This window comes from Thunnus thynnus, chromosome 5 (genome assembly GCF_963924715.1).
Source record: "Thunnus thynnus chromosome 5, fThuThy2.1, whole genome shotgun sequence".
NCBI classification, from domain to species: domain Eukaryota; kingdom Metazoa; phylum Chordata; class Actinopteri; order Scombriformes; family Scombridae; genus Thunnus; species Thunnus thynnus.
Window position 1 is genome coordinate 874,529 of NC_089521.1, and position 26,240 is coordinate 900,768.

The following is a 26,240-nucleotide window of genomic DNA, read 5'->3' on the forward strand; positions in this document are numbered from 1 at the left end:
GAACAGCTTAAGAAAACATCATGTTAATAGAGTTTCTGAGTGTTAATACTTGTATTACATATCTGTAAAAAATTTATAGCAGGTTTTAATCTTGTGCTTTGTTTTTTTTTGTTGAGATGTCCTTTTGTTTACATTTGGATAACGGATTGTGCTTTTAAAAATATTTACAGAACAGTAGTTCATCTAGATACAGGTGGAAGTCAGACCTTACCAGTTTTTTCTGCCTCCTGCTTTGAATGTGCTCATGTCTCTCCATCACCTGAAGCCCAGGCTGCCTCTAAGTGTTTCTCTTTCCTCCTTAAACATTTTCCTTAAAAGTTGAATCAGTTGTGTCTTCTTTACTCTCTCCCTGTTTTTCTTTCAACACCATTACGTCCTGCAATTCTTCCTCACTTCTGTCTCCTCTCTCTTAATTCCTTCACTCACTCTCTGGAATTGTAAAAAGACTTCCTTTTAAAAGTCTGACAGAGCATGAAGCAGAACTTCAACTTGTATGGTGTTAATTACAGTAATTGTGGACAAATGACACATAGGGGGAATGCTATCCAAATTATCAAGCTAAATTAACATTACTGTAATGTAAATCCGCAGCAGATAAACAGTTAAAACAGCTGTCAATTTAAAAAACTTTAGCTTCACTGAATAGCTTTTCTAGCTACTTTGTTGTCTTTTGTAAATTAAAGAGTATGGTCTAGACCTGCTCCTTGTGAAAAGTGCCCTGAGATGACTTTTGTTGTGATTTGGGGCTATATAAATTGAATTGAATTGATTGAATTGAATTGAATTGAATTGAATTGAATTGAATTGAATTGGAATTGAATTGGAATTGAAACTGAATTTTGTCTAATATTATTATTTGATGCCGCACATGTCAGTTAGTGTCATATATGATCCTCTGAACTCTGATTCATTTTTCTGTCCCATGAAAGCGGCTCCAGTCTGCCTGCTAACTTCAGCATGGAGGGTTCGTTGTTTGTTTTAAACACCCACGTAGCAAAAGTTGGTGGTGGTTTTTTGGTCAGTGTTAACAGTAATAGCTGTCTCCGTGTCATACAAGGATACAGTGCTCAAACAGAAAACAAAATGAGCACTCCTAGAAGCTACAACAAACTGCGGTAGGGAGCCAGTCTGAGCTAGCAGCTGGAAAGTGATGAAAGTTTGCATAAACGCTATTTCTGAATGGTGTTTACGTGCATTTAGCACTCCCGCTATCCCTCTAGTATACGTTACATTTGTTTTTATTAGTTTCTTCCAGGAGGGACAGGGAATCAGGCAATGGTAGGGGAAACACTGCACATAATGTGAAGACATGTTTTTTTATGACTTTTAAGTAAATTTCTCTTCCACTTGTCCTATTAAAAATCCACTTGTCCCGGACAAGTGGACAAGCCTTAATGTCGAGCCCTGCATGGCTAACATAAGAAAGTAACTCCCATACGTTTGTGACTGTAACTAGGCCATACAATCTCAACCTCGTGTTCAACTGAGCACGTTACCAGATCTGAAGAAGACTGCTGCCTGCAGAAGAGGGCAATGAGTAACTTCTATGCCCTGCTCGCCTTTAAGTAAGTGGATTCTGCTGTTTTCTCTGCAACGCCACTGAGGATCAGCTGGCGTGAAACCAGCTGACAGAGTGTAATGATGGCCCCCCGTCAGCATCCGAGCCGAGGAACTGAGCCAGACCCAAAAGACGGACTAAGACACATCCTACTTGGTTCCTTAAGCGACACAAGTGAGAGGCTTAAGTCTGGGCAGAGATAAAAATGTGTGTTATTTTCAGCTTTATTGCTGTTGCTTTGTTGTGAAGTTAACGGACTGTGAGTCCGGTTGTCACTGCTGTGAATATTGTGGAAGTATTACTGCTGTTTGCTGCTTGTTAGGTTGTGTTTATCACACTAGACGGTTTTGTGTTCGTCCAACTGCTTGGACTGCTTTGTGTTAGTTTGCCATTGTGTGTGAGACCATGGATTGCATTTTATCCACTGAAATCAGACCGTGGCTGTCAAATAAGGATTTTTGCGCGCCATGTCTCTTTGTAAATAAAATCAAGCTCCACTTCTCCTCACGATTGCTGAGACCTTTTGTTCTTTGATGCTTCTATCTCCTTTCTCCTCTTACTAACCACGCACTTACACGCTCCTACACACACACATACACACGCACGTGGTGAGCAGATAACTTAGTAACAGAGTTCAGCTCTGTCTTGCATGTTGACTGGCAGTCACCATTAAATCACAGCCTCTGTTCAAATCTTGCAGTCACATCCGCCATCTTGAGTGGAACTCCCATGTGATGTAACCCCACATGGTTCACATCCACCATCTTGTTCATCCTCCTAACTCTCACACCCCCCAACCCCCCCACACACACTACCACTCACACACACACACACACAAACACATATTGTTGCTGTATATTGTCTTGATGTTTATAATTGCCATTTATTGTTGCTTGTTCTTGCTTTAGTGTAGTTGTATGATACTACACTATACTATTATTAATTGAGGCATTACTGATTTGTTACTGATACTGCTAACGTTAATAAACTCTTTTGTGCATTTAAAGAGAAGTTTCCTGTGATTGTGTGTATAGATACTGTGATAACAGCTTGGTGACAGGGTCAGTGCTCAAATTCAAACCTTCACTATTCATGCTATGATGTTAATATCGCTCAGATGTTGACATTCTTGGATGAACACCCTTTTTGAGATTGTTTTTTGTAATATTTATGAACCCAATTCACATAGGCTGGGAGGCATAGAATTCGGCTGATCTGAATATTTAAATCCAAACAGATAGAAATTTTTGAGCAAAAAACTTTTGAGCAGAAATTTAGTTTTGACACCCATTATGTGTATTATTGGAAAAAATCACCTGCATTAACATCATATGACAACACAAGCAAACTATGTGATTATGTGTACAACGTAAAAAAAAAAAATCCTCTAATTGAAACATTTCTTGGCATTTTCACTGTAGAATTCCAATGTAGTATTACAATCATGAGTCAGTGCATGTACCTCTTGGAAGGAGCTCATTCAGAGTTCTCTAAAACAGCTGATAGCATGACGGAGGGTGCCAGAGAACAAAGCTAAATGTTCTGAAACATCTGAAAAAATATCTTTACACACTTGACTGTGTCTTAAATGAAAGTGAAAAAACTCCTGCAAGTATTTATAATACACATTGGTACTTGGTCCTCGCACTTTATCATCATACTTTATCAGTGTACTTTACATTGTACCTAATCTCTGTACTTCATCAGGTATATGTATGAAGGTCACGTGGACAGAAATATTAACAGTAAACAGTAATATAGTGCCAGCAGTATATCAGACAGTGTGCATATTTCACTTTTGTTCTGTGTCCTGCAAAATTCTTTCAAGTTAAGTTTTCTTGCACTTCACATCTGTGTTATGCCATTAGTGTATTTCATTTAAATTCCTTATTAAAACGGCTCTTGGATGGAATAGTCTCTTCAACCACAGGTATAATGTACATATCTATCTATTAATTCCACTTTTATTTGACTGTTCTCCTTTATTCTCCACTTCTTATGTCCATCTTTTTTTTTTTGTGAATTGCCATCACAGGACCACCCCAGGGCTGAGTATGAATTCAGCGTCATGCAGAAGTCTCTGAGAAAACATCAGGCATTACATCAAAAGGTAATCATGTGGTTGGCTCTTCATTCTTGCATCTTTCAAGTTGTATGTGTTACCAGTTCATTAATATGTTTTAGAGCACTTTTTACAAACCCATGTTTTTTTATCTCTACATTATTTTGCCATGCTGCCGCTTCAAACTCTTTGGTTTGCATTGATACACAAAGAGTGTCTCTGTGTCTTATGTCTGTACACTTACTCCTGTGGCAGAAAGTGTGTTGCTTACATGGCTAGTTACTGGGTTATGTATACATGTACAGTGGGGTTCAAAGACCAAAGAGACCACTTTCCCATTCACTTGAATGGGACAGTGGTCTCAGACTATGTATATACATTCATACTATGTGTAGGTACATTGATTTGGCTCTGTACAGGCTAAGGGGGTAATGTATAGATAATGGTGATGCATTATATTGTATAACTTCTGTTAAAGTACTACCAGTGGTTTGCATTTGTATATGGTGTCTCAGATTATTTTACATACATATTTATTACAGTTTAAAACCCATATCAGAACATCAACAGTAACCACTGAAATGTGACTTCATTTAAGAAATGTATAAAATTAGCCTACAGTCAATTACAATTACAATTACAAAAAAAAAAAAAAAGAACCAATGCACCACAGTCAGATATGAAGAGATGTTAAAGTAAGTCGGTGCCTAACCAGGTCACCTCCTTTTTCAGAATCTTGTCTTCACTTCACTCTTCACTTCTTCTCTTTTTGGAGGATAGAATATCTTCCTCTCTAGTTTTGTAGTTGTCACAATGGATGGTGGCAATCACATTATGGAAGCTGAAATATATTCAGAAAAAATGATCCCCTGTAAAAATAAAGGGATAGTTATACAAGACACTGTCTGGCGAGCCAAAGGGGAAAAAAGGAGCCTGTCTGAGTAGCAGATGGAATTTGAGCTCTGACCAGTTCGGTTAGAATTAGTGCTTAAAAGTATCTCACCCAAAGCTGACACACAGCTTTGCACAAGTAAACAGAATGCTACAGTGTGGCTTGGGATGTGATGTGACATCACACTGCACTGAGATTGTACAATACACTTCACTGTAGATTCTGCATTTTCATTGAACAACCAAACCAGCCGGTGTCATATTGAGGAAAACTGTGTAGCCACATGGCTTTACCCCAGCCATAGTAACTGTCATTACTAATATACTGTTTTGTTCCCCCAGACATAAAATATTTTAAAATACTGTGAGGCACAAAAAGCCTTGTGATTGTGGTTGACAATGTTATATTACAGTGTTACTGCTCCAAGCAGGAGGAGAGGGAATTTGTTTTCACAGATTTCCTCACTATAATTTGACATAATAATGGTGCCGGTGATCATTCCTCTGGTACTTACATATCACATTTTAGAACTAGACGTAGGAAAATTAGTTTAGGCTTGAATTAAATACTCTTTCCTAGATTCCTAGATCTATTAATTCTAATGTTATTGTCTGACTGTACTGTCATTACACCTACTTTGGTCCATAACCCTATCTAATACCTTATTGAAATCTCCACTTAAAATTAAGGGGTAACCCCCAGCCTCCAACAGTTTGCGTTCCAAATCTGCAAAAAAGCTGGGTTAACTCCATTTGGAGCATGTATATTTGCCAATACCATAAGCTGGCCAAGTATGTTTCCAACCACAATAATTATTCTACCTTCATCATCCTTTATTGTCTTTAAGCATTGAAATTGAACATGTTTACTGATCAGAATTGCAACTGCCTTAATTGACTTGTCCCTGTACTAAAAAAACACTTGTTCAATATGATCTCTACAGAGTTAAAGAGATTCCTGTGATGATAAATATGTCTCTTGTAAAAATATTATGTCTCTTTACTCAACTTAATTTCATGGAGTACTTTTTAACTCTTACCAAAATTACCAAGGCCATTCACATTCCAAGAAGAAAAGCACAAGCTATTGTAATCAGACATGCTATGGTGCTATGACTATGTCTCAATATTGACATGTAGATGTGTTCAGGCCTGGACTTCAATCAAGTATGTGAAATTTGGGGCAGATTTGACAAAGTCAACTTGAGTTATAAAAGCTTCCTCTTTCATGGCGAAACATGCAAATTGTTGGGCTCGCCATGGCAACGGCGTTCCACAAAAACTCAAGAGCTTAGGAATTTGGCATTTTGAAAGTCTTGAAACTTCCCTGACCAAATTTGAGATGGATCTGGTTAACCTGCTAGGCAGAGATGGTAAAAGTATACCTGTAACGCCTGTAACTTCCTGTTGCCAGTAAAATTGCATTGCACGCCATGGCATGGGTGTTCCATGAAAACTCAAAAGCTTCGCAATTTAGCATCATAAACATCTTTAGATGTCACCAACCTAATTTGAAGTTTATCTGGTTATTTCTCTAGGAGGAGTTCGTTAAAGTACAACACTTGTAAATGGCAAAAAAACTGGCAATTCAAAATGACTTCCTGTTGGGCTGAGGGTATGGCTCCGAGAGGCTTTTTTTAAAATCTGGAGATGTTACATCTGCCTACCAAATTCCGTTCATTTTCATAAAATTGAAAGGTGGGGGCTTTGACTTTGAAAATTGTTAAGGGGTGCTATCAAGCTAACTTGCCACATGCAAGCCAAAAACCCATATCAGATATCAATTATTACCACTTCTGATACATGTGCAAGTTCTGATACAAGTTTTGCGAGTTTTCGAGCACCCCTAGCACCTCAATAATGCATTTGAATTCTGCAAAGAAAAATCATCATTTCAATTATACATTTTAATCCTTTAAAATATATATATATAATCACTGAAACATGTTACAATAAAGAAAAAGTAATAGCATACATCTCTTTATGGAGATGTACGTTTTGAAATTGAAACAAAGTTGATATGACAAATGGTATAGGAGTAGTTAGACACCAAAAAATGGCCAAATCATATATTATAAAGAGCTTCGCAGCTCTCACACAACTAAATATAATATTTAATTACTAGAAAATTCTGCAATTCCATGTGAGAGCTGCAGGCTGCTAGCTGCTGCAGGCAGCTGCTGGCAGTTGCTGCTTCTGATGCTTATGATGCAAATTTCTGCTCTGGCAGCAAATTTTTCAAATTTCTTTGCAACATCTACAGGTGAAATTGTGTTAAATAATACAGAATTGTTAAGCATCCCCATCTGTACAACTTTGCTGAATTTCTTACCATGGAATATTACATTTAAAATATATTGCAGGTATTAAGTAGTATGGTGGTTTTTACTTAATGAACACAAGTTGGGTCTATTGGTGCCATGGTTCTGTATGTCTTAAAGATTCTCATGGAGAACCTATGTACCAAGTTTCATTTCATTACAAACAACAGAATTGCAGGAATATCATATTATAATACTAATTTAGCGCCCCCTGTGGGCAGAATTGTATGACATGTTACACACTTGTGCAGTGTGGCAATGGTAAATGATACCATAAAATGAACACACCAGCTTTGTCCAGGGTCATCTAAATGTGGTATGTACCAAGTTTGGTTAAGACTGGATGAAATATGTATTTACCAAATAATCCAAATTGGTGGAGATTTTTGAGGTGCAAATGGGCATGGCCTATATCAGTCTACTTTACATCATTCAAGTAATACACTTTGCAGATATTATTTGTATAGGCCTAATGGTTCATGAGTTATTGGCCGAAATGTAAAATGCATAATAACTGAGCACATGGTGGTGCTGTTGGGCCCATTTTTTAGTATGTTGAGCATTTCCACGTGGGACACCTGTCCATGAAGTATGAACAGTTTTGCCCCATTAGTTTTTGAGATATTAGTTTCAAACAACCCTCCCATAGACTTTCCTTTATAAATTTTAATATTGTAAAAAATTATATAAAATCACTGGAAAATGCTAGAAAGATGAAAAGTAATAGTACAAATGTCCTTACAGAGCTGAAAATTTTGATATTTGAATGGTTTCTCTCCCTCAAAGTATGGAGGAGAAGCAAGCTTGCAAAAAACGTGCAGAAGAATAATAAAAAAGATTCTATATAGTGTGAATTCTTTCAGCATAATAAATAAAGAGTGAACACATCACAGGGTGTGATCTGTGAAGCAAATACAATAGGGACATTGCACCACTCAGTGCTCAGGCCCTAATTAAGTTTTAAGTTTTTTTCATACCTTTTATAGTAAATAAATTTTAAGTGCACTATGGTGCCAGATCTTTATAGCTTATAGCACTGATCCCAGTTTTAACGTGACCAAGCAAGAATGTATTAAGATTACATTTTTTCCATTAGAAAAATGTATTTGGTTTGATTTTGGCCATTGTGCTATTGTAATGTGCATACTAAACCTTGGAAGACTGAAAGAGTTGCTTTTTGACTCGCAAGTCACATCTCAAAGACTTGAGACTTGACTCGGACTTGGCCTTAAAGACTTCAGACTTAACTTGGACCAAGAGACTTAAAAACAGCTCCTTCAGACAGCACTCAACATTTATAAGACAAAAGACAAAATGTAGGTGTGAATGTACATCTCTCTGTTTCTGATGGCACCATTGCACATACGTGGTTTCCGCATGAAAAAACAATGTTTGCAGTTTTTTGCAATTGCCAAGACACAAAACTGGTACCTGTGGCACAATTATTGAAACCACTAACTCATGTAACCTATCTATAGACCAGGTATGCTACACCATAAGCACATTGTCTGCTTTACACTAAGTTTGAAAATCTAAAACACACTTTTTGCAAATAACTACACACATATATCTATATTAGACACATCATTCAAAATTAAAAGCCTCTGTGTGTTGTTTGCTTAACACTGCCAATGAAAATACCACACTCAATTATCAATCACCTGCACCCAGAATGCACATGTGAAAACACCTGCAAGCAATTAGATCACTTAGAAATCAGAGCTTGAACACTGTAAATAGGATTCAAGTTTGGTCTTTGGTGTGCACAACAATGGAGGCCAATTTTGGAGAGAGTTAGAGGAAGAGGTGTTCGAGTAAGAGGAGGACAAGGACTAGGAAGACCAGGAAGAGGAGCAAGAGGAAAGGGAGGAAGAGGAGGAGGAGGAGGAGAAGGAGGAGGACACACAGAAAGAGGAGTGGTGAGAGGACAAGTCAAGAGAAATCGGAGAACTGTCACAGATGAAATCCAGCCCACTTTGGACGACCACGTAATCAACCATGGGTTGAGTTTACAGGAGGGTGGTCAGGGGGTCCAGCCTAATTTGAGCTGCTAAACTGTAGCAGGTGTCATCCGGACATTTCAAAATGAGAACAGGTAAGAAATCCTACCCTCTATATGATTTTACAGTATTTCATAAGAAGGAGATCTTAAGACCCTAAACATTTGCATTCTGTTTTTGCAGAATTGCAAGCCGACCCCCTCACAGGAGGAAGAGATCACCTGTTCACACAAGAACAGGTACAACACGTCATAAACATGTTCATTGCAAACAACTGCACACTTTTGCAACAAATGCAATACCACATCATCACTGACAACACAATATTCAACATAAACAGGGTTAGTTTATCCACACTGCACTGTTTACTGAAGTGCCATCAACTTAGGATGAAACAGCTACACATTGAAGATGGGATGGACTGTAACTGCAATATACTGTATTTTGTTTACAGTACAGTACAGTAACTATGTTCATGGCATCTTCACTTAAAGTGTGCAGTTGGCGTCTGGAAAGAGCTAGTGTTTGCTTTTGCAAGAGATGTAAGATATTTTGTATTTTGTGTATATGTTTTTGATTTTTGTGTGTAAAGTTTTGACAAAGAGGGCCCTAGTTTCAGAAATTGGGTTTTAGCAATAGTAAAAAACTTTAATATATCCCTAACTTTTACATCAGATTTCAGGAAGCTGAATACAGCCTGTATTTATGACGTTTAAACTGGCTATACCAATTTTCTATACCGAGTGTTGAACTAAGAAGACATTCTGGAGCAATGCACACCAAGAACTGCAACAGCACAGTAGCTGTCAGAGTGCAGACAGTACTGTCAAATACAGTAATGCACACAATTACAATGACCTGGTGTCAAAAAAACAAGGATTAATTATTTGCATGTTGCGTGGACATTTTAATGGCTTGTGGATTTTATGTCCTGGTAAACTGGTGATAGTTTCCCAGTGGCTATCAAACTCACTGCAGGAACGAGACATGGCCATTGCTCCCTCTCCTCTACCTCACAGCAGTACAGCATATTTTTGATTGGTGATGCAAAAGCATACAATCATGTTAAACCATGATCACAGGGCTTTTTCTCTGATTCACAGTATTTTGAAATGTTGTCTTTTGCCTTATTGGGCAACCATTAAAGCTGTGGAGATGTGCGTTTCTGTTACTGAATAAAATGCTGAAGGAGAATTTAAAATATGTTATTGCTGGTGGGACAAAATAGACATTACTTAGGACAGTAACTATAGCTGTGGTAAGGTAGCACATTGTAGAATTGTGTGGTTACATACAGTTTTCCACATATAACTTCCTCATTTGGTAGTTCAGTAAACATTGCAGTGAAAATGCACTGTTAAATCTCAATGCAGTGTGGCATGACATCATATCTCAAACCACAGTGCAGTAGTCCATTGAAATGGGAGTTTACAATCTTATGTTTTATTTTCTTTAGATTATGTTATATTGTTTTAAGTTATACTGTCTTACAGCTAAGTGAACAATAGATAGTTGTATTCTTTCATGTGAATATGTTTCATTGCTGGATCAGCTAATTAAAGTGAGCTGTGAGATTCGGCCTTCAACTTCTACTTCTCAGTAAACAGATGCAGAGAAGAAAAATCCTCAAGGAAGAAACATAGATTAGGTTATGAATGAACAAAAGGAATACTGTGTATTAATTAAAAGACACCTCTTAGGATGACAAATATGGGATGTTCTGTGACAACACTGCATGTACAAATATGATTTTGAACTTCATACACTCTCTTCCAGCCTAGCAAACTGGGGGATCTGAATTTGCAAATGTGTACTCTGGATATTGCAATAAATCTCTGAAAGATAACATGCTCCCTGTGAATTCATCTTAAATATCCACCACATCCATTTACCTGTTTAAAGTTGTGTGTAAACTCAGCACCCCCTGGTGATATTGTACTGTAACAAATGATATGCTGTGGCACTAGTGCATTGTAACCGTGGCAAAGATGCACCATTCTCACGACAGGGTGGGACACTTTCAAGTGCTACCAAAGTAGGTGTAATTACAGTAAATCACTAACACTGACAGAAATATGTATATCTCTTGGTCTTATATGGAGGACAATCTACCCACATGAGAGGGATTACACAGTTTATTCCCATGTGCATCAAGTGTATATAAGAAATCACATATTACCTGTCCTACGCAATTGGGGATATTCTGATTTCAGATCATAGTAACATTACCCTACATGTAATACCTTATTATAAAGTGAGTCGGTCATACAGGTGATGATTTTATTCATCCTTTTTGCAGGACATAACGTTTAGAGAACTATATTTGTAGAATATATATTACAATCAGCCCTTTTTGTTGGTATTGCCTGTGAGGCAATCAAAGCTTTTATTAGAGGATGTGTTATTCAATATGACTTGCAAAGAAATGGGATTCTGTTCAACTTCTAAAGCTACAAAAGAGAATACAGGTTAGAGTCCAACCTGAAACAAATGAGGACAGTAGATTATCTGAAAGAGTTGACCCAGTTTAAATACAAATATAATTCATTAATTCATTTGTTAATCTTAAAACAAAAAATCCTTATGTTTGGCAGATCAGTTCTTTTCTGATGACCTAAACCTGCCTAGGCTAATAGCAAGCAACAAGAATATCATGTAAACCCATCCCAGAAACACAAATAACTGAAGCCCTTCAAACTATGCCTGCTGGTAAATCACCCAGTCTCCACAGATTTACGGCAGAATTCTTCCAGTGTTATTCTGAGGAATTGATACCTTTTATGCAGAAAATGATTAAAAGGTTAAACAGAATTGGTCTTAAAAATAATAATCACTGTTGGAGATGTAACCATGTGGCAGGGAACCTTACACATATACAATAGGAATACCCAATAATTCAGAAATACTGGCACCAGATACATAATTTCAGTCAAGAGATAATGGAATATAGGCTAAAATAAATTCTCTAAAACTCTAATAATCATTAGCAGTGCAGACATTTAGTGAGCAGCTTCTCATTTTAGCCAGGACTGGCCATCAATTTCTCCAGTTAAAATAGGAAATAAAAAGTCATATCAAGTGTCTCTAATTAATGTAAATTCGGTGGGTAACTTGATGAGAAAGCAAAATTAAACTCTGTTACACCACTTTACAATAGCAAGTGGACTGATTGTGTCTTTAGTTCCAACAACTCCAACAAAATGTTTCAGTCCACAATACAATGATGAATGAATATATACACACACTCTTTCAATCACAATCAATTCTGCCTCCCTTAGCTCAATGTTCTATCATGCACACTATCATTTTCCTATGCCATCTAAACTTCAGTGTTCTCTTTTCTTTTCCCTCCACCCTGTCCTCCTCCTTTCCCTCTTTTCTTATTTGCTATTTTATTATTCATTGTGTTTTTGCTTTGTTTTAGTTTTATTTGTTCATTCTAATTAAGACTCTGTCCTTCAAAATTCTGCTTTCCCTTGGTGTTTAGTTTTATTTTTATTATGGTAATTAGTGAAGTTGTTTTTTTCACATTTATCATTTTGATTAATGAATCAATATTTAATGGTTTTATTTTTTCATTTCACCCTCTGATCCAAAACATTGTAACTGTAACTCATTATTATAATAATTTTTTTTATATATGTTGTTAATGATGAATTGATGGTGATTGTAGTTATTATAATATTACATATTTTACATATTATTATATATGACGATGAGAATAAGAGGGATGTTGATGCTGATACATTATTATTATTATTATTATTATTATTATTATTATTATTATTATTATTATTGTTGTTGTTGTTGTTGTTGTTGTTGTTGTTTATTATCGTTGTTGTTGTTGTTGTTATTATGGTTGTTGTTGTTGTTGCTGTGGATGTGTTGTTGTAGTGATAGCATTATCATCATCATTATTATTGTTATGAATGCTATAAAGACTGGTATGATAAAGATTAGGATGGGATAATTATTATAAAACAGAATACTATTAGTTACTATTAATTTAGCACAGTTCATAAGACAATGATTATGATGTTGTTGATTATTATTATTATTATTATTATTATTATTATTATTATTGGTAGGTTGAGATGGGTGATGATAATGGTATTATTATTATCAAACAGAATACTGTTATTAATATTGCACAATTTATTGAATGATGATATTACACATATAATAGGATGACAAAGATGATGATGATGTTGGCACTTATTTGTTCTGGGTTTTTTCTGTTTGTTTGTTTGTTCATTTTGTTTTGGTTGTTTGTTTTAAATCATTACTATTATTATAATTTGCCTATTATTATTATGAATTAGATAAGAATTAGTTTAATTTACCACCAGACAACATGCACATCAACACACAGATGTCTGTGTGTTGATGTGCATGTTCATTCTGCATGTTCATTCTCAACCTATATACTGCATCAAACCTGCTGACACAGTAACCAACAATTTTTTACTTTATTATTTTCCTCTGTATTTTTTTCTAACTTTTTTTTCTTATCTCAATTTACTTGTTTTTTAATTAATGAAAAGTCAGTATTTGGTAACAGGACGAATTTCAATTATTCGTCAATTCAGTAATTGAACTTACTTAACTATTTTCATTTCTACCATCCTACAAACACAGCAATACACACATCTTCACATTCAGGTCATACACAGACATGCAGTTAAAAATTACACTGGACCTCCTCACTGAACAACCCACTCTATTCACATAATTGTTCTCTTTTCTTTCTATTCCCATTCTCTCTCCTTTTTTAAAAATGTTTAAATATTTTATTCATCTTTATTATTTATGAGTTTATTTTTATCAACTTGTTTGCATACCCATTGATACATCTTTGTTATGTTTTATTCTGTTATGTTTTATTCATCCCTTCATCCCAACCATATTGTCTCTGAACGATGGGACCACTAAGCCTCTCTCCAAATAGAAAGCTGCTCCTCAGACCCAGTTGAACAGACCCCTCCTGTAGGGTTGGGGGCTGCTCTAAAGAGGATCTGACCTGCAACAGGACAGCCACCTCCCCTTTTGCCCACACACACACACAAAATTTAAATCAAATGTAACCCAGGTCACAAAGAGTTAACAACACAGAAGTACCTTAGCCAATCAGAATGCAGGTCCACAGCACCATAGGGAAGCTACACAGCATACACTAATCAGATGCTGGATGACACTGAGGGAGATGACCTGCTGCTGAACAGTAAACATGTAACTCAGATAAAACAGTAAATACACAATATAATGTTGTCAAATTAGAATGGTAACAGCTTGTACTTTGTTATAAGCTCATAGATGTGTGTGTGTGTGTGAGAGAGAGAGAGAGAGAGGCCCTGCTCACTGAAACTTGTCGAGTGACACAGAGGAACTCCCAAATTGGTATGTCGCGGTAAAAATTAATAATTAAAGCTGCAAGCAGCGATGAACGGGCCCTCGCGCCCCATGCACGTTGGGCTGTGACGTGGTCGGTGGGTCTGCACGTGGACTTCTTCATATGCAGGCATTTTTCGGACAGTGCATGAAGTGGTGAAGCTATTTGGAGCTAGAAAACATCCACAAAGTAACAAACACACCTGCGAAATAACGGCATGTTGTAGTTTATGTAGTTGAGAACATACTATGTAAGATCATGCAAACCTGATGATGTGTGTTGTAAGGCAGACTTCCTGGGCACAGTAGGTGGCACTATGAGAAAGAGACAATACGGAAGCATAGTGAGTTTGTGTCTAAAACAAATGAATTTCCTAGATAGTTAGACAAAACATGTAAATTCAAGATTTGTAAGTCAAAGTCTCGTGACTCATTTAAAGTTCAAATTAAGTTTTTATCTAAAACTATGTGGAAGCAGTAAATGTTCAAAAAGGTGTGGGTTCGCTCACACTCTCCATTCACATATATGAGTATTTTTCTGTGTCCAGCTGCAGTTACTTATTGTCTCTACACACCTGACAGTACACATGTCAATCAAACTTTGACCAGGTCATGTGGGTTAAAAGTCTTTCCTTTTTTATAAATAGACTTGATGAAAATTAGGAAAATAATTTGTTTTACACAAAAACTCATCAAGCGTTTTTAATTTACTAATTGAAATTCAGGTGAATGGGCCCAAAACTTGCATAATTTTGATGACACAGGTGTGAGCAAGACAGACATATCTCACCCTGCAGAAAATTCTCATCCTGTCAATCAAACTTTCAAAATAAAAGCACACCACACTTGTAAGAAATATCCCTCATTTTTAAAAAGCAAAATGATCTGATCGAACAGGCCAGATTGCGAGGTCCTGACCAACAATGCTTGCAGCTTTAATTAAATGCTGCACCACGAGGTGCTAGGCTAAGTTAGCGAGTTCAATGCTAACAAAATTTGCATTGAGTGATGAACAGTGCAACTGTTGTAGAGTTCAACTAAAGTTAAGCTGTTTGACAACTTGACAGCAACTCGACAACAAGAATGTCAATGTGACATATAGAGTGTCTAATTAGGGACTGAGCCCAAAAGGCAGAGGACTACTGTAAAACAGAACGAAACGCAAACAAAACACTCCTCTATTTTTTTGTGTCCAGCTGTAGTTACTTGTTGTCTCTACACACCTGACAGTACACGTTTCAATTAAACTTTCAAAATAAAAGCACATCACACTTGTAACAAATATCCCTCATTTTTAAAAAGCAAAATGATCTGATCCCAATGGGCCAAAGTGTGAGGTCCTGACCAATGCTGCTTGCAGCTTTAATTGCTCAATGTTTTCCGTGGCTGGTAAAGCAACATATTAAGTTAGGTTTTGTTAGGTATTTTATTTCATTGGTATAATGAATCTGATTTAAAAAGAACAGAAGACATAAGAATATAGTGTGTCAAGTTCACACTTTAGATTTGTAATTCATATAATATTGTTTGTTTTAAAAGTATATACAACGTTAAGATAAAATAGAGATTTAGTTTCACTTTACTCACAAATTCATTTACTGTAAAGGTTATGTAAAATGTGTTGATTGTACAATTTACATGTATATATTTTGTTGAAGTTGCAGGAATTAAGAATTCCTGACAAAAAGGCAATTAATTAATGAAAAACTCTGGTTATGTCAATGACTGCAAGTTAGGTTTTTTGAGTTGATTTGAAGTTGATGGCAAGCCAACCCAGACAAGACCTCTAGATCCCTGGATTGAAGATCCCAGGGCCAAGAACCGCCAACCTTACCCCTCTCCTGCCATGGCAGTAGGGTAAAGGTTATAAACTGCACAAGGCCAGCACCACTCTTACACTCAACTCCCAGCCCCACTTGCACAACCCCAAATCCCAAACTCTGACTTTGATTTTTGTTTTTGACTTGACTTGGAAAAGACACTTACCTTCTTCATTCTTCTTCAAATGCATTCCCTGTGAGGGGGTACCTCCACTACCAGTAGTATTAGGAACTGTTTGCTACACAAACATTATACCCTTTTCTGTTTTTGTTATTGTTGTTGTTGTTTTGCTTTTTATTTCTTTCCTCTTTTGTTTCAGTTTGTTTGAGTCTCTTGTCTTGTGCTGTGTCATATGTTTTTCTTTTGTTTGTTTTGATGTTGGCCACTTGTATTTCACTGTTTGTTTTCATGTTGTAAATCTAAAAAGAAAGTTTCATGATGAAAAATCAGTCAAATTGACATGTTCTGTTGTAATAGTTTTTGCTTTGCCCAAAACTTTTCAGAAGACAGTAGTCAGCATTCTCTTACAGGCAATTCATGTCAGTTACATTTATACTAGGAACAAACAATTTGTCCCCACTGAGTTTCACAGATCATCTACAATTACAGGGGACTTCATTAAATCGGCATGTTGCAGTTGTAGGGAATATGGGTTTTTTAATTAATTAATCTATTTTTGTAGATGGAAAAGCTCACATGTCAAGACCGCCTCCCCGCCTACATGACTAACATTGTCATGATGCTGTTAATGGTAAGAAGAACCTTGTTCTCTGCATATAGTATAGATAATTGATGATTTATTTAAGACAGGTTGTAGAATGATTATTTATTTTCCTTTACAGTCTATGTATTCTGTTTCTAATCCTGTGCACCTTTTTATTGTCAGATTGGTGTTACATTTGCCATTGTGTTTGGTGTGATCCTCTACCGGATCTCCACCAAAGCTGCTCTTCATATGAGCTCCAATCCGATCACACGGAACCATGTACAACTAACAGTCAAAACCACAGCAGCTATTATCAACCTGGTGGTCATACTTATACTGGACGAGGTGTATGGAGCTGTGGCACGATGGCTCACTGTGTTAGGTAAGTTTTTTTAGGTGTCGAACTGGCTCAGGGAGTGTGTGGTTGTCTGTCTGTGTGGTGTATAAAATCAACGTCATACTCAACAAGGCTTATGGCTTCGTTATCCATTTATTTTTAAACTGCACAAAAATTGCACATTAAATTCAAAATGGCCGACTTCCTGTTGGACTTAGGATATGGCTACATGAGACTTTTTTGTGCATCTGGACATGATACATGTGCCTACCAAATTTCATTCATCTATGTCAAATTTAAATATGGGGGCTTTTAATTTGAAATTTTCTAGGGGGTGCTATCAAGCCATTTTGCTACGCCCATGCCCAAGATCCATAAAATATGAAATTTTTCACCACTTCTGATGCATGTGAAAACTTTCATGAGTTTTCAAGCACGTTCAGCCCCTCAAAAATGTTTCTTTTGGATGAAAAATAATAATAATAATTCCTTCACTTACCAGAGGGTCTTTGCACGGTTTGGTGTTCAGGCCCTAATTAAAGCTAGAGGCAGCGATGAGGCCCTTGCACTTTTGCGTCAAGGTGCGCCACAGTTGAAAGGCTTCTATTACTGGCATGCAGATGTATTCAGGACCGGGCTGTTATCAGACGTTGCACAAACAAGTTTAATATCACTTCCCATGTGCACTATGTGGTGTTAGAAAACACCCACTTATTATACTTCATGTTGCTTTATATCAAGTGTAGACCACAACTTGCAAATTTAATGTGAGTAGTATGATTTTTGTCACATAAGACTGAATTTGCTCTACACAAGAGGGTCATTAACACAGCAACGTTTTAGTTGAGGTCTGCTGAAATGGATATGTATTTTCATCAACATCGGATGTTGCCTGAAGGCATTAAATATCACTTCCTGTGTCCACTATGTGACACTAGAGAACACCCACTAATTATACGTCATGTTACTGTATATTGTGTCGACCGCACCATGTAAATTCCATGTAAATCGGATGTTTGTCATATAAGGCTGACTTCCTGTTGTCAGTAGGTGGGGCTATGACTCAATATTGGCATGTAGATGAGTTCAGGCCAGGGGTCCGTTTCACAAAGCAGGTTTAGTGAAAACTCAGGGTCTGTTAACCCTGAAATGAGGGAAACTCTGAGTTTTCCGTTTCAAAAAGGGAGGTAACTCAAACCAGAGAAAGAGGGATAACTCTAGCCTGTTTCACAGAGAGGGGTAACTTAAGCTCTTGGTCAGTTACCGTAGTAACAGACTCTATGAACCTAACCTGGTCGGGACCAGGTTTTTCTCAATGAACCTCGAGTTTCTCTCAGTCTCCGCCCTCTTTCAGAGCCACACACTCCATTTGATTTCCTCATTCATTCAGTCAGCAGGCGAGTTTTGGCGTAGCCTAGTTCTGCCGTCTGTCATTTAAAAAAAATCATTTAAAAAAATCAGAGTCAGTATATTAGAAGTCCATTAGGCACAGTAGGTGGCGACTTTTTCACTAACATGGCATGTCCTTTTGATAACGATCCCGTGGATGAAGGTGCAGCATTACTGCGCAGAGAATTAAATATTCGTTGAGAGATGGTTATCAGACCGCGCATAGATGTTCTAGCATTTCCAGACAATTATCTTTTTGAGCGGTACCGTTTCACGTCACAGTCCATCATCTACATACAAAACCTAATCCGTCCTTACATTTGCAACATTACTAATCGTAATCAATTCTCTCACATCCCAGCAGATATTATATGTTGCGCTGCGTTTCTTTGCAAACGGAAGTTTTTTGTACAGTGTCGGGGCCAGCCACTGGCCTTCCTAAATTCTGGTTTAGGGCCAGCTCCTCTGCCTCCGTTAGAGGTGGCGGTGCTGGACCACCACCCGTTTTACGGACATCTGCCTTCTTTCTGTTGGCTGAGTAGAAGTCTGTGTTAATTTAAATAGGATTAATTATTTAACAGAACATGAGGTAGATGAGAAGACATTTATGTGTGTGAAACCAGCATTATGTTGGGGATAAAACAACTGCACAGTCAAACAGCCACTTAATATTTACTTTACAATGTAAAAAATGATCAAAATGAGGTACCCCCATGAGATTATGCCGAGGTCTCACCTGTTTGAACAATGTTTTTATATTTTATCCTAAACTGCTGCCAAGTGCGCTTCTCCCTCGCGGGATTGGACCTAAATAAAATAAATTAATAGGCGACCAATCAAGCAGTTTTCCTCTGTAATATTATTGTGATTGCAAAGGACTACATTTAAACTTACGCATTGACCCGAGCAGCGATGTTCTCCCACGCCGTCTCCCTCTCTTTTGCAGCTGCAGCGGTGTTGCACTTCTTTCTGAAAACATGCTCAAACTCGTCGTATGAGCGAATTAAGATGTCTAGTTCTAGGGGGGCGAAAAACGCAGCCCTCCTCTTCCCTATTGCCATGGTGACTCGTTGAATCGGGGCTCCATTGATGCTGGCTTTTTATAGTTGTGGTGCACGCGCTTAACTCTAGGTGAAACTACTCCGAGTTGAATAAACTGACTCAAATCAGCTGTTCTGGAAACGGAAACTCAGAGTTTCTTATCTCAGAGTAGATCAACTCAGAGTTCAGGATTAGATTCAGAGTTTGTTGAACCTGCTTTGTGAAACGGACCCCAGAACTCTTATCAAGCATGAGAAATTTGCAGGGTGGACTATGTACATTCAAGTTAAAACAACTTCCCACTTCATGGCGAAACACTGAAGTTCGCTGCATCACCATGGCAATGGTGTATAATGAAAACTCAAGATTTTGATAACTTTTCACCGTAAAGGTCTTTACATAACACACTGACCAAATTTGAAGTTGGTTGAGTTAAATCTCTAGGAGGAGTTTGTTAAAATATAACATTTGTAAATTGCAAAACTGACTTGCTGTTGGACTTACGGTATGGCTCCAAGAGGCTTTTTTGTGCATCTGGACATGATACATATGCCTACCTACCAAATTTTGTTCATCGACGTCAAATTTCAATCAATCAATCAATCAGTTTTTATTTATATAGCGCCAAATCACAACAAAAGTCATCTCAAGGCACTTTTCACATAGAGCAGGTCAAGACCGTACTCTTTAATTTACAGAGACCCAATTCCAAAATCCAAAAATCTTACATTAAAAATTTTTTAGTAGGAAATTTTGTGGCGAGTCCAAATGGTTAGACTTATACTTTGGATGTCAGAAGCTTCTATTTGACACAAAGTTCATGCCCATAGTTTGCCTCCCCATTGTTTTACATTCAAAGGTGTGATGTGGCACTGCAACAGGGGCTTCAGGGCTTATAAAATCCAAATCGTTCGAGTTATTACAAAGTTTTTAACAACTTTTTTTCAGCATAGTGTCATAAGTCACCTATTAAAGTTTGAAGCCGATACCATTAACGCCCTTGGAGAAGATAGTGTTTGAGCACATTTTGGCACTTTGGGGGTTAATATTTACATTTGATCAAATTTTTCAGACCTGATGTGTGTGCCAAATTTGGTGAGTTTTTGAGGGGGGGTCAAATTTAGGTGTGAAGTCCCGCAATAATAAGAAAGAAACAAACAAACAAACACACGAAAAACAATAGGGTCCTCGCCCTTAGGCAAGGACTATTGTTTTACAGTAGTCCTCTGCCTTTTGGGCTCGGTCTCTAATTAAAGCTGCAAACAGCACTGATTGGGCCCTCGCAACTTTGCGCACATTGGGGCGCGCCGCAGTTGATATGTTCAGGACCGGGCTCTTGTCACTTCCTGTGTGCACTATGTGGTGCTAGACAACACCCAGTATTTATACTTCATGTTGCCATATAGCAAATGTAGACCACACCTTGCAAATTTCATGTGAATCAGATGATTTTTGTCACATAATGTGTTCAGGCCTGGACTCTTATGAAGTATTCCTGTTGGACTCAGGGTATGACTTCAAGAGACTTTTTTGTGCATTTGGACATGATACATCTGCCTTCCAAGCCCGAGACCCATATCAGATATCATGTTTCGCCACTTCTGACACGTGCCAAGTTTTGTGAGTTTTCAAGCATCTCTAGTCCCTGAAAAACAGCTTCCTATTTCATGACGAACAATGTATCACCATGGCAACAGCTTTTGGTGAAAATTCAAAAGCTTCAGTATGTAGCATCATCAAGTTCTTACAACTTAGCTGACCAAATTTTAGGTGGATCTGGTTAAGTTGATAGGAGAGGATCGTAAAAGAATGGGGCTTATTACTTCCTGTTGCCAGTAGATGTGTTGTAGTGTTGTGACTATGATTCAATATTGGCCTGTACATGTCTTCAGACCAGGAGTATTATCAAGCATGTGGAATTTGGGGAAGATCTGATGATATGGACTCGAGTTATAACAGTTTGTTTTGCAATGGTGAAACATTGAAATTCACCGTGTTGCTACAGCAATGGCATTTAATGAAAACTCACAATCTTCATAATGTAGTATCATCAAGGTCTTAAGGCTTTTCTGACCAAATTTGAGGTGGATCAGGTATACCTGCACAGGTCATAAAAGTACAGCACCTGTATAGCACTATGACTATGACTGAATACTTACACATAGATGTGTCCAGACCCTCATCAAGCATGAGAAATTTTGTGCAGATTGGACAATGTACTTTCGAGTTACAACAACTTCCTGTTTCATGGGGAAACATCTAAATTCGACGCATCGCCACATCAAGGGTGTTCAAAGAAAACTAATGATTTTGATAACTTTTCACATCAAAGGTCTTTAGATGACACGTCAAAATTTGAAGGCAGTTGGGTTAAATCTCTAAGAGGAGTTTGTTATAATACAATGACTGCAAATGGCTCCAAGAGGCTTTTTTGTGCACCTGAATATGATATATCTGCCTACCAAATTTTGTTCATTTATCTCAAATTTAAGGGGAGCCTCTTGCAAATCGAAATATTCTAGGGGGTGCTCTTGAGTCATTTTGGAACATCCAAGCCAAAACCCATATCCAACATCAAGTTTCGCCACTTCTGATGAATTTGCAAAGTTTCGTTAGCTTTCGAGTATTCCTAGCACCTTAAAAATTTCAAAAGTAAGCAGGGGACGCTATAGAGCTGCCATGCCGTGCCCAAGCCCATTTCCGATATCAAATTGAAGTACTTACTAATTTGAACAAGCGTGACTTTTTGTGCACCCTAAAGGCCTAAAATATGTGTTTGTAAAATGAAAATCGATGCATGAAATCCAAAATGGCTGACTTCCTGTTCGGCAAAAAAATTCCAAAATAAAAAAGAATTTCAAGGTACAATGATGAGTGCAATGATCCCACCAAATTTCATGAACATCAAAGAAACTTTTTCAAAAATGGACTATGGAGCCTGCTGGTCACACCCAAGCCAAATCACTATAAAAATTACAATTTCCCCCCACTTCTGATGCATGTGCAAAGTTTCGTGAGTTTTTGAGTACATTTAGCCCCTCAAAAAAGTGTTTCATTGTGGAGATGAAGAAGAAGAAGAAGAATTTCTTCAGATACAATAGGGTCTTCGCACCGCTAGGTTCTCGGGTCCTAATAAATCAGCACAATCTTAGAAGGGTTCTTCCCCTTCGGGGTTTGAATCCTAAAAGTTTTGTTGCCTCAACAAATACAGATACAAATACTGGGCTCTCTGCACATCCCTAGTTCAGAAGTGACTGTATTGCCTGTTTTCATTGAAAAATATGATATAATGCACTCAGCTCACAATAATAAAGCAGGGTGCTGAATCCTTAAAGTAGTTAAAATGAATAAAAAAGGCTAGAACAGCACACATAGTTACTTATTTTTAATTGTTTTTCATTGCAAATTGCACAAAATCAAATAAAAATATCTGTTCCTTTTTAGAGGTTCCGAAAACAGACAAGAGTTTTGAGGAACGACTGATCTTCAAGACCTTCATTCTCAAGTTTGTCAATGCTTTCAGCCCCATCATCTACATTGCTTTCTTCAGGGGAAGGTTTGTAATGTTGCTATATTTTAAAGTGCAAATTTGTAGCTTTCAGTTAATTGTTTTTTCTCTTACTTTCCTCCATGCTTTCATTCTAATATGTTTAACCAAACTTAAATAATTTAAATAAATGTTAAAAATAATAAATACATTTTTAAGATAAAGAACACCTGATACCTTAAACCTTGCTCTTAAACTTTCAATTAATTTTTCCCACTAGACTGGTAGGCAGACCAGGCAGCTACCTGTATGTGTTTGAATCCTACAGAATGGAAGAGGTGAGCCTTACACTTACAAATTATCTGCAGACTTAAGTTTTTGTAACCACACTCCTGGGATTAGAGTCCAGGTGCTTCTTGCATGCTCCTCTCATATCACCCCACCATGTTGACCTTTATTTTGTTCACTCTTACATTTGGTGTTGATGAAGTCAAAATCCAAAAAGTTCTATTCATTTACTGTTTTTCAGTTTATCCAAAGCACATTGAGCTGGACTTGTGTGTCAAATTTCAAGTCAATCAGACTTACAGTGTGAGGGGCGTGGCCTTTCCAAAATTGGATTTTTGGACCTTAATTACAACGCCACCATCTGGCTGATTGGGTTCATATTACTTGGGAAGCACATGCACATCATTTCCAGTTATTGTGCCAAGTTTCATGGTTTTAACTTATTCCAGCCCATGGCAAGTTGAGCAAATGCAGCAGAAAAATAACAGTGATTAAAGCTGCAAGCAGCAATGATCAGGCCCTCACACCTGCTTGCATGCTGGGTTGCACCACAGTCAAAGGGTTTCATTGCGGGTATGTAGATGTGTTCAGACCTGAATTCATACATTGCATGAAGGAGATAAACATCACGTCCTGTGTTCTCTATGTGGCGGCAGAGAACACCCACTAATTATACATCATGTCACTGTATATCAAGTGTAGACCACACTTTGTAAATGTCATGTGAATTGGACAATGTCTGTCACATAAGACTGAATTTACAGTGGTGCTACACAAGAGGGTCATTAATGCAGCAGCATATTTGGTGGAGGTTGACTGAAATGCATATGCTGTTTCATAAATATCAGATGTTGTCTGAAGGAGTTAAATATCACTTCCTGTGTCCACTATGTGGTGCTAGAGAACACCCAATATTTATACATCATGTTGCTGTATATTATGTGTAGACCACACCCCGTAAATTCCATGTAAATCGGATGATGTTTGTCATATACAGCTAACTTCCTGTTGTCATAAGGTGGCACTATGAGTCAATATTTACATGTAGATGTGTTCAGGCCAGGAGAAATTTGGCGAATAATGGTGAATAGTAAAGTTTCATGGCAAATAAAACATTGCCATGGCAACAGCTTTTGACAAAAACTCAAAAGCTTCAACATTTGGCATCATCAGCATCTTACAATTTAGCTGTTGTCAGTGGGTGGCACTATGACTTCGACTCAATATTGGCATTTAGATGTGGTCAGACTTGGACTCTTATCAAGCATGAGAAATGTTTGTCATATAAGGCTGACTTCCTGTTGTCAGTAGGTGGCGCTATGACTATGACTCAATATTGATATGTAAATGTGTTCAGGTCTGGATTCTTATCAAGCATGAGAAATTTAGTGCAGGTTGGACGATGTACATTCAAGTTACAACAACTTCCTGCTTCAGTGCGAAATATCGAAGTTTGCCGCTTTGCCAAGGCAACGACGTTCAATGAAAACTCAAGATTTTCATAAATTTTCAAAGGTCTTTAAAGGACACTGACCAAATCTGAAGCCAGTTGAGTTAAATTTCTAGGAGGAGTTTGTTAAAATACAATGGCTGCAAATTTCAAAAACTGTGCTAAAAGTAAATTCAAAATGGCTGACTTTCTGTTGGACTGAGGGTATGGTTCCAAGAGGCTTTTTCGTGTGTCTGGACATGATTTATGAGCCTACCAAATGTCGTTCATGTATGTCAAATTTAAAGGTGGGGGCTTTGACTGAAATATTCTAGGGGGTGCCCTCAAGTCATTGCGCCACACCCAAGTCCAAGAATCATATCAGACAACTAAATACACCCCTTTTGACGCGTGTGCCAAGTTTTGTGAGTTTTCGAGCACCTCTAGCCTCTCAAACACAGCTTCCTGTTTCATGGCAAATAATGCGTCACCATGGCAACAGCTTTTGAAGAAAACTCAAAAGCTTCACCATTTAGCATCATCAATGTCTTACAACTTAGCTGACCAAATTTTAGGTTGATCTGTTTAGCCTGAAAGGAGTAGTTAGTAAAAGTATGGGGCGCATAACTTTCTGTTGCCAGTAGGTGGCGCTATTACTTTGAATCAATATGGGCCTGTACATGTCTTCAGACCAGGACTCATATCAAACAAGTGAAATTTGGGAAAGATCTAACCATGTGGAGTCAATGAAAAGTCACAAGTTTCTCAATATAGCATCATGTAGGTCTTGAGGCTTTTCTGACCAAATTTGAAGTGGATGCGTAACTTCATGTTACCAGTAGGTAGTGCTGTTAATATGAGTCAGTATTTACATGTAGTTGTGTTCAGATCGGGACCCTTATGAAGCATGAGAAATTTGGGGCAGATTGGACAATATACATTTGAGTTACAACAACTTCCTGTTTCATGGGGAAACATTAAAATTTGATACATCGCCATGTCAAGGGCATTTGATGAAAACTCAAGGTTTTGATAACTTTTGATAACTTTTCATCATCAAGGTCTCTAGATGACACTGACCAAATTTGACGTCGCTCGGATTAAATGTCTAGGAGGAATTTGTTAAAATGTAACACCTGTAAACTGCAAAAACTGTGCAAAAATTCACAGTAAATTCAAAATGGCTGACTTCCTGTTGGACTTGGACGTATGGTTTTTTGTGCGTCTGCACAAGAAACATGTGCCTACCAAATTTCGTTCATCTATGTCATATTTCCGTGTGGGTTCTTTTAATTTGAAATGTTGCAGGGGGTGCCCTCAAGCCATTTTGCCTCACCCATGAAATTAAATTTTCGAGCATGTTTAGCCTCTCAAACATGCATTTCTTTTGGAAGAAGAAGAAGAAGAAGAATTCCTTCAGTTTCAATAGCCTTCGCACCGCTAGGTGTTCAGGCCCTAATAATTCCTTCAGGGACAATAGGGCCTTCGCATCATTCGGTGCTCGGGCCCTAATAATTCCTTC

The 26,240-nt window shown here is 37.6% G+C and overlaps 1 protein-coding gene across 2 annotated transcripts in view; it reads left to right on the forward strand.

Annotated features, from left to right (window-relative positions):
- Window positions 1–26,240, forward strand: part of LOC137182437 (anoctamin-1-like) — a 162,503-nt gene that overhangs the window by 98,668 nt on the left and 37,595 nt on the right. For both annotated transcript variants that reach the window (XM_067588643.1, XM_067588644.1), the window contains 5 exons: window positions 3,594–3,668; window positions 16,724–16,792; window positions 16,928–17,129; window positions 22,959–23,070; window positions 23,282–23,339. In XM_067588643.1, the coding sequence (XP_067444744.1) occupies window positions 3,594–3,668; window positions 16,724–16,792; window positions 16,928–17,129; window positions 22,959–23,070; window positions 23,282–23,339 (516 nt within the window). The remainder of the gene's footprint in view (window positions 1–3,593; window positions 3,669–16,723; window positions 16,793–16,927; window positions 17,130–22,958; window positions 23,071–23,281; window positions 23,340–26,240) is intronic.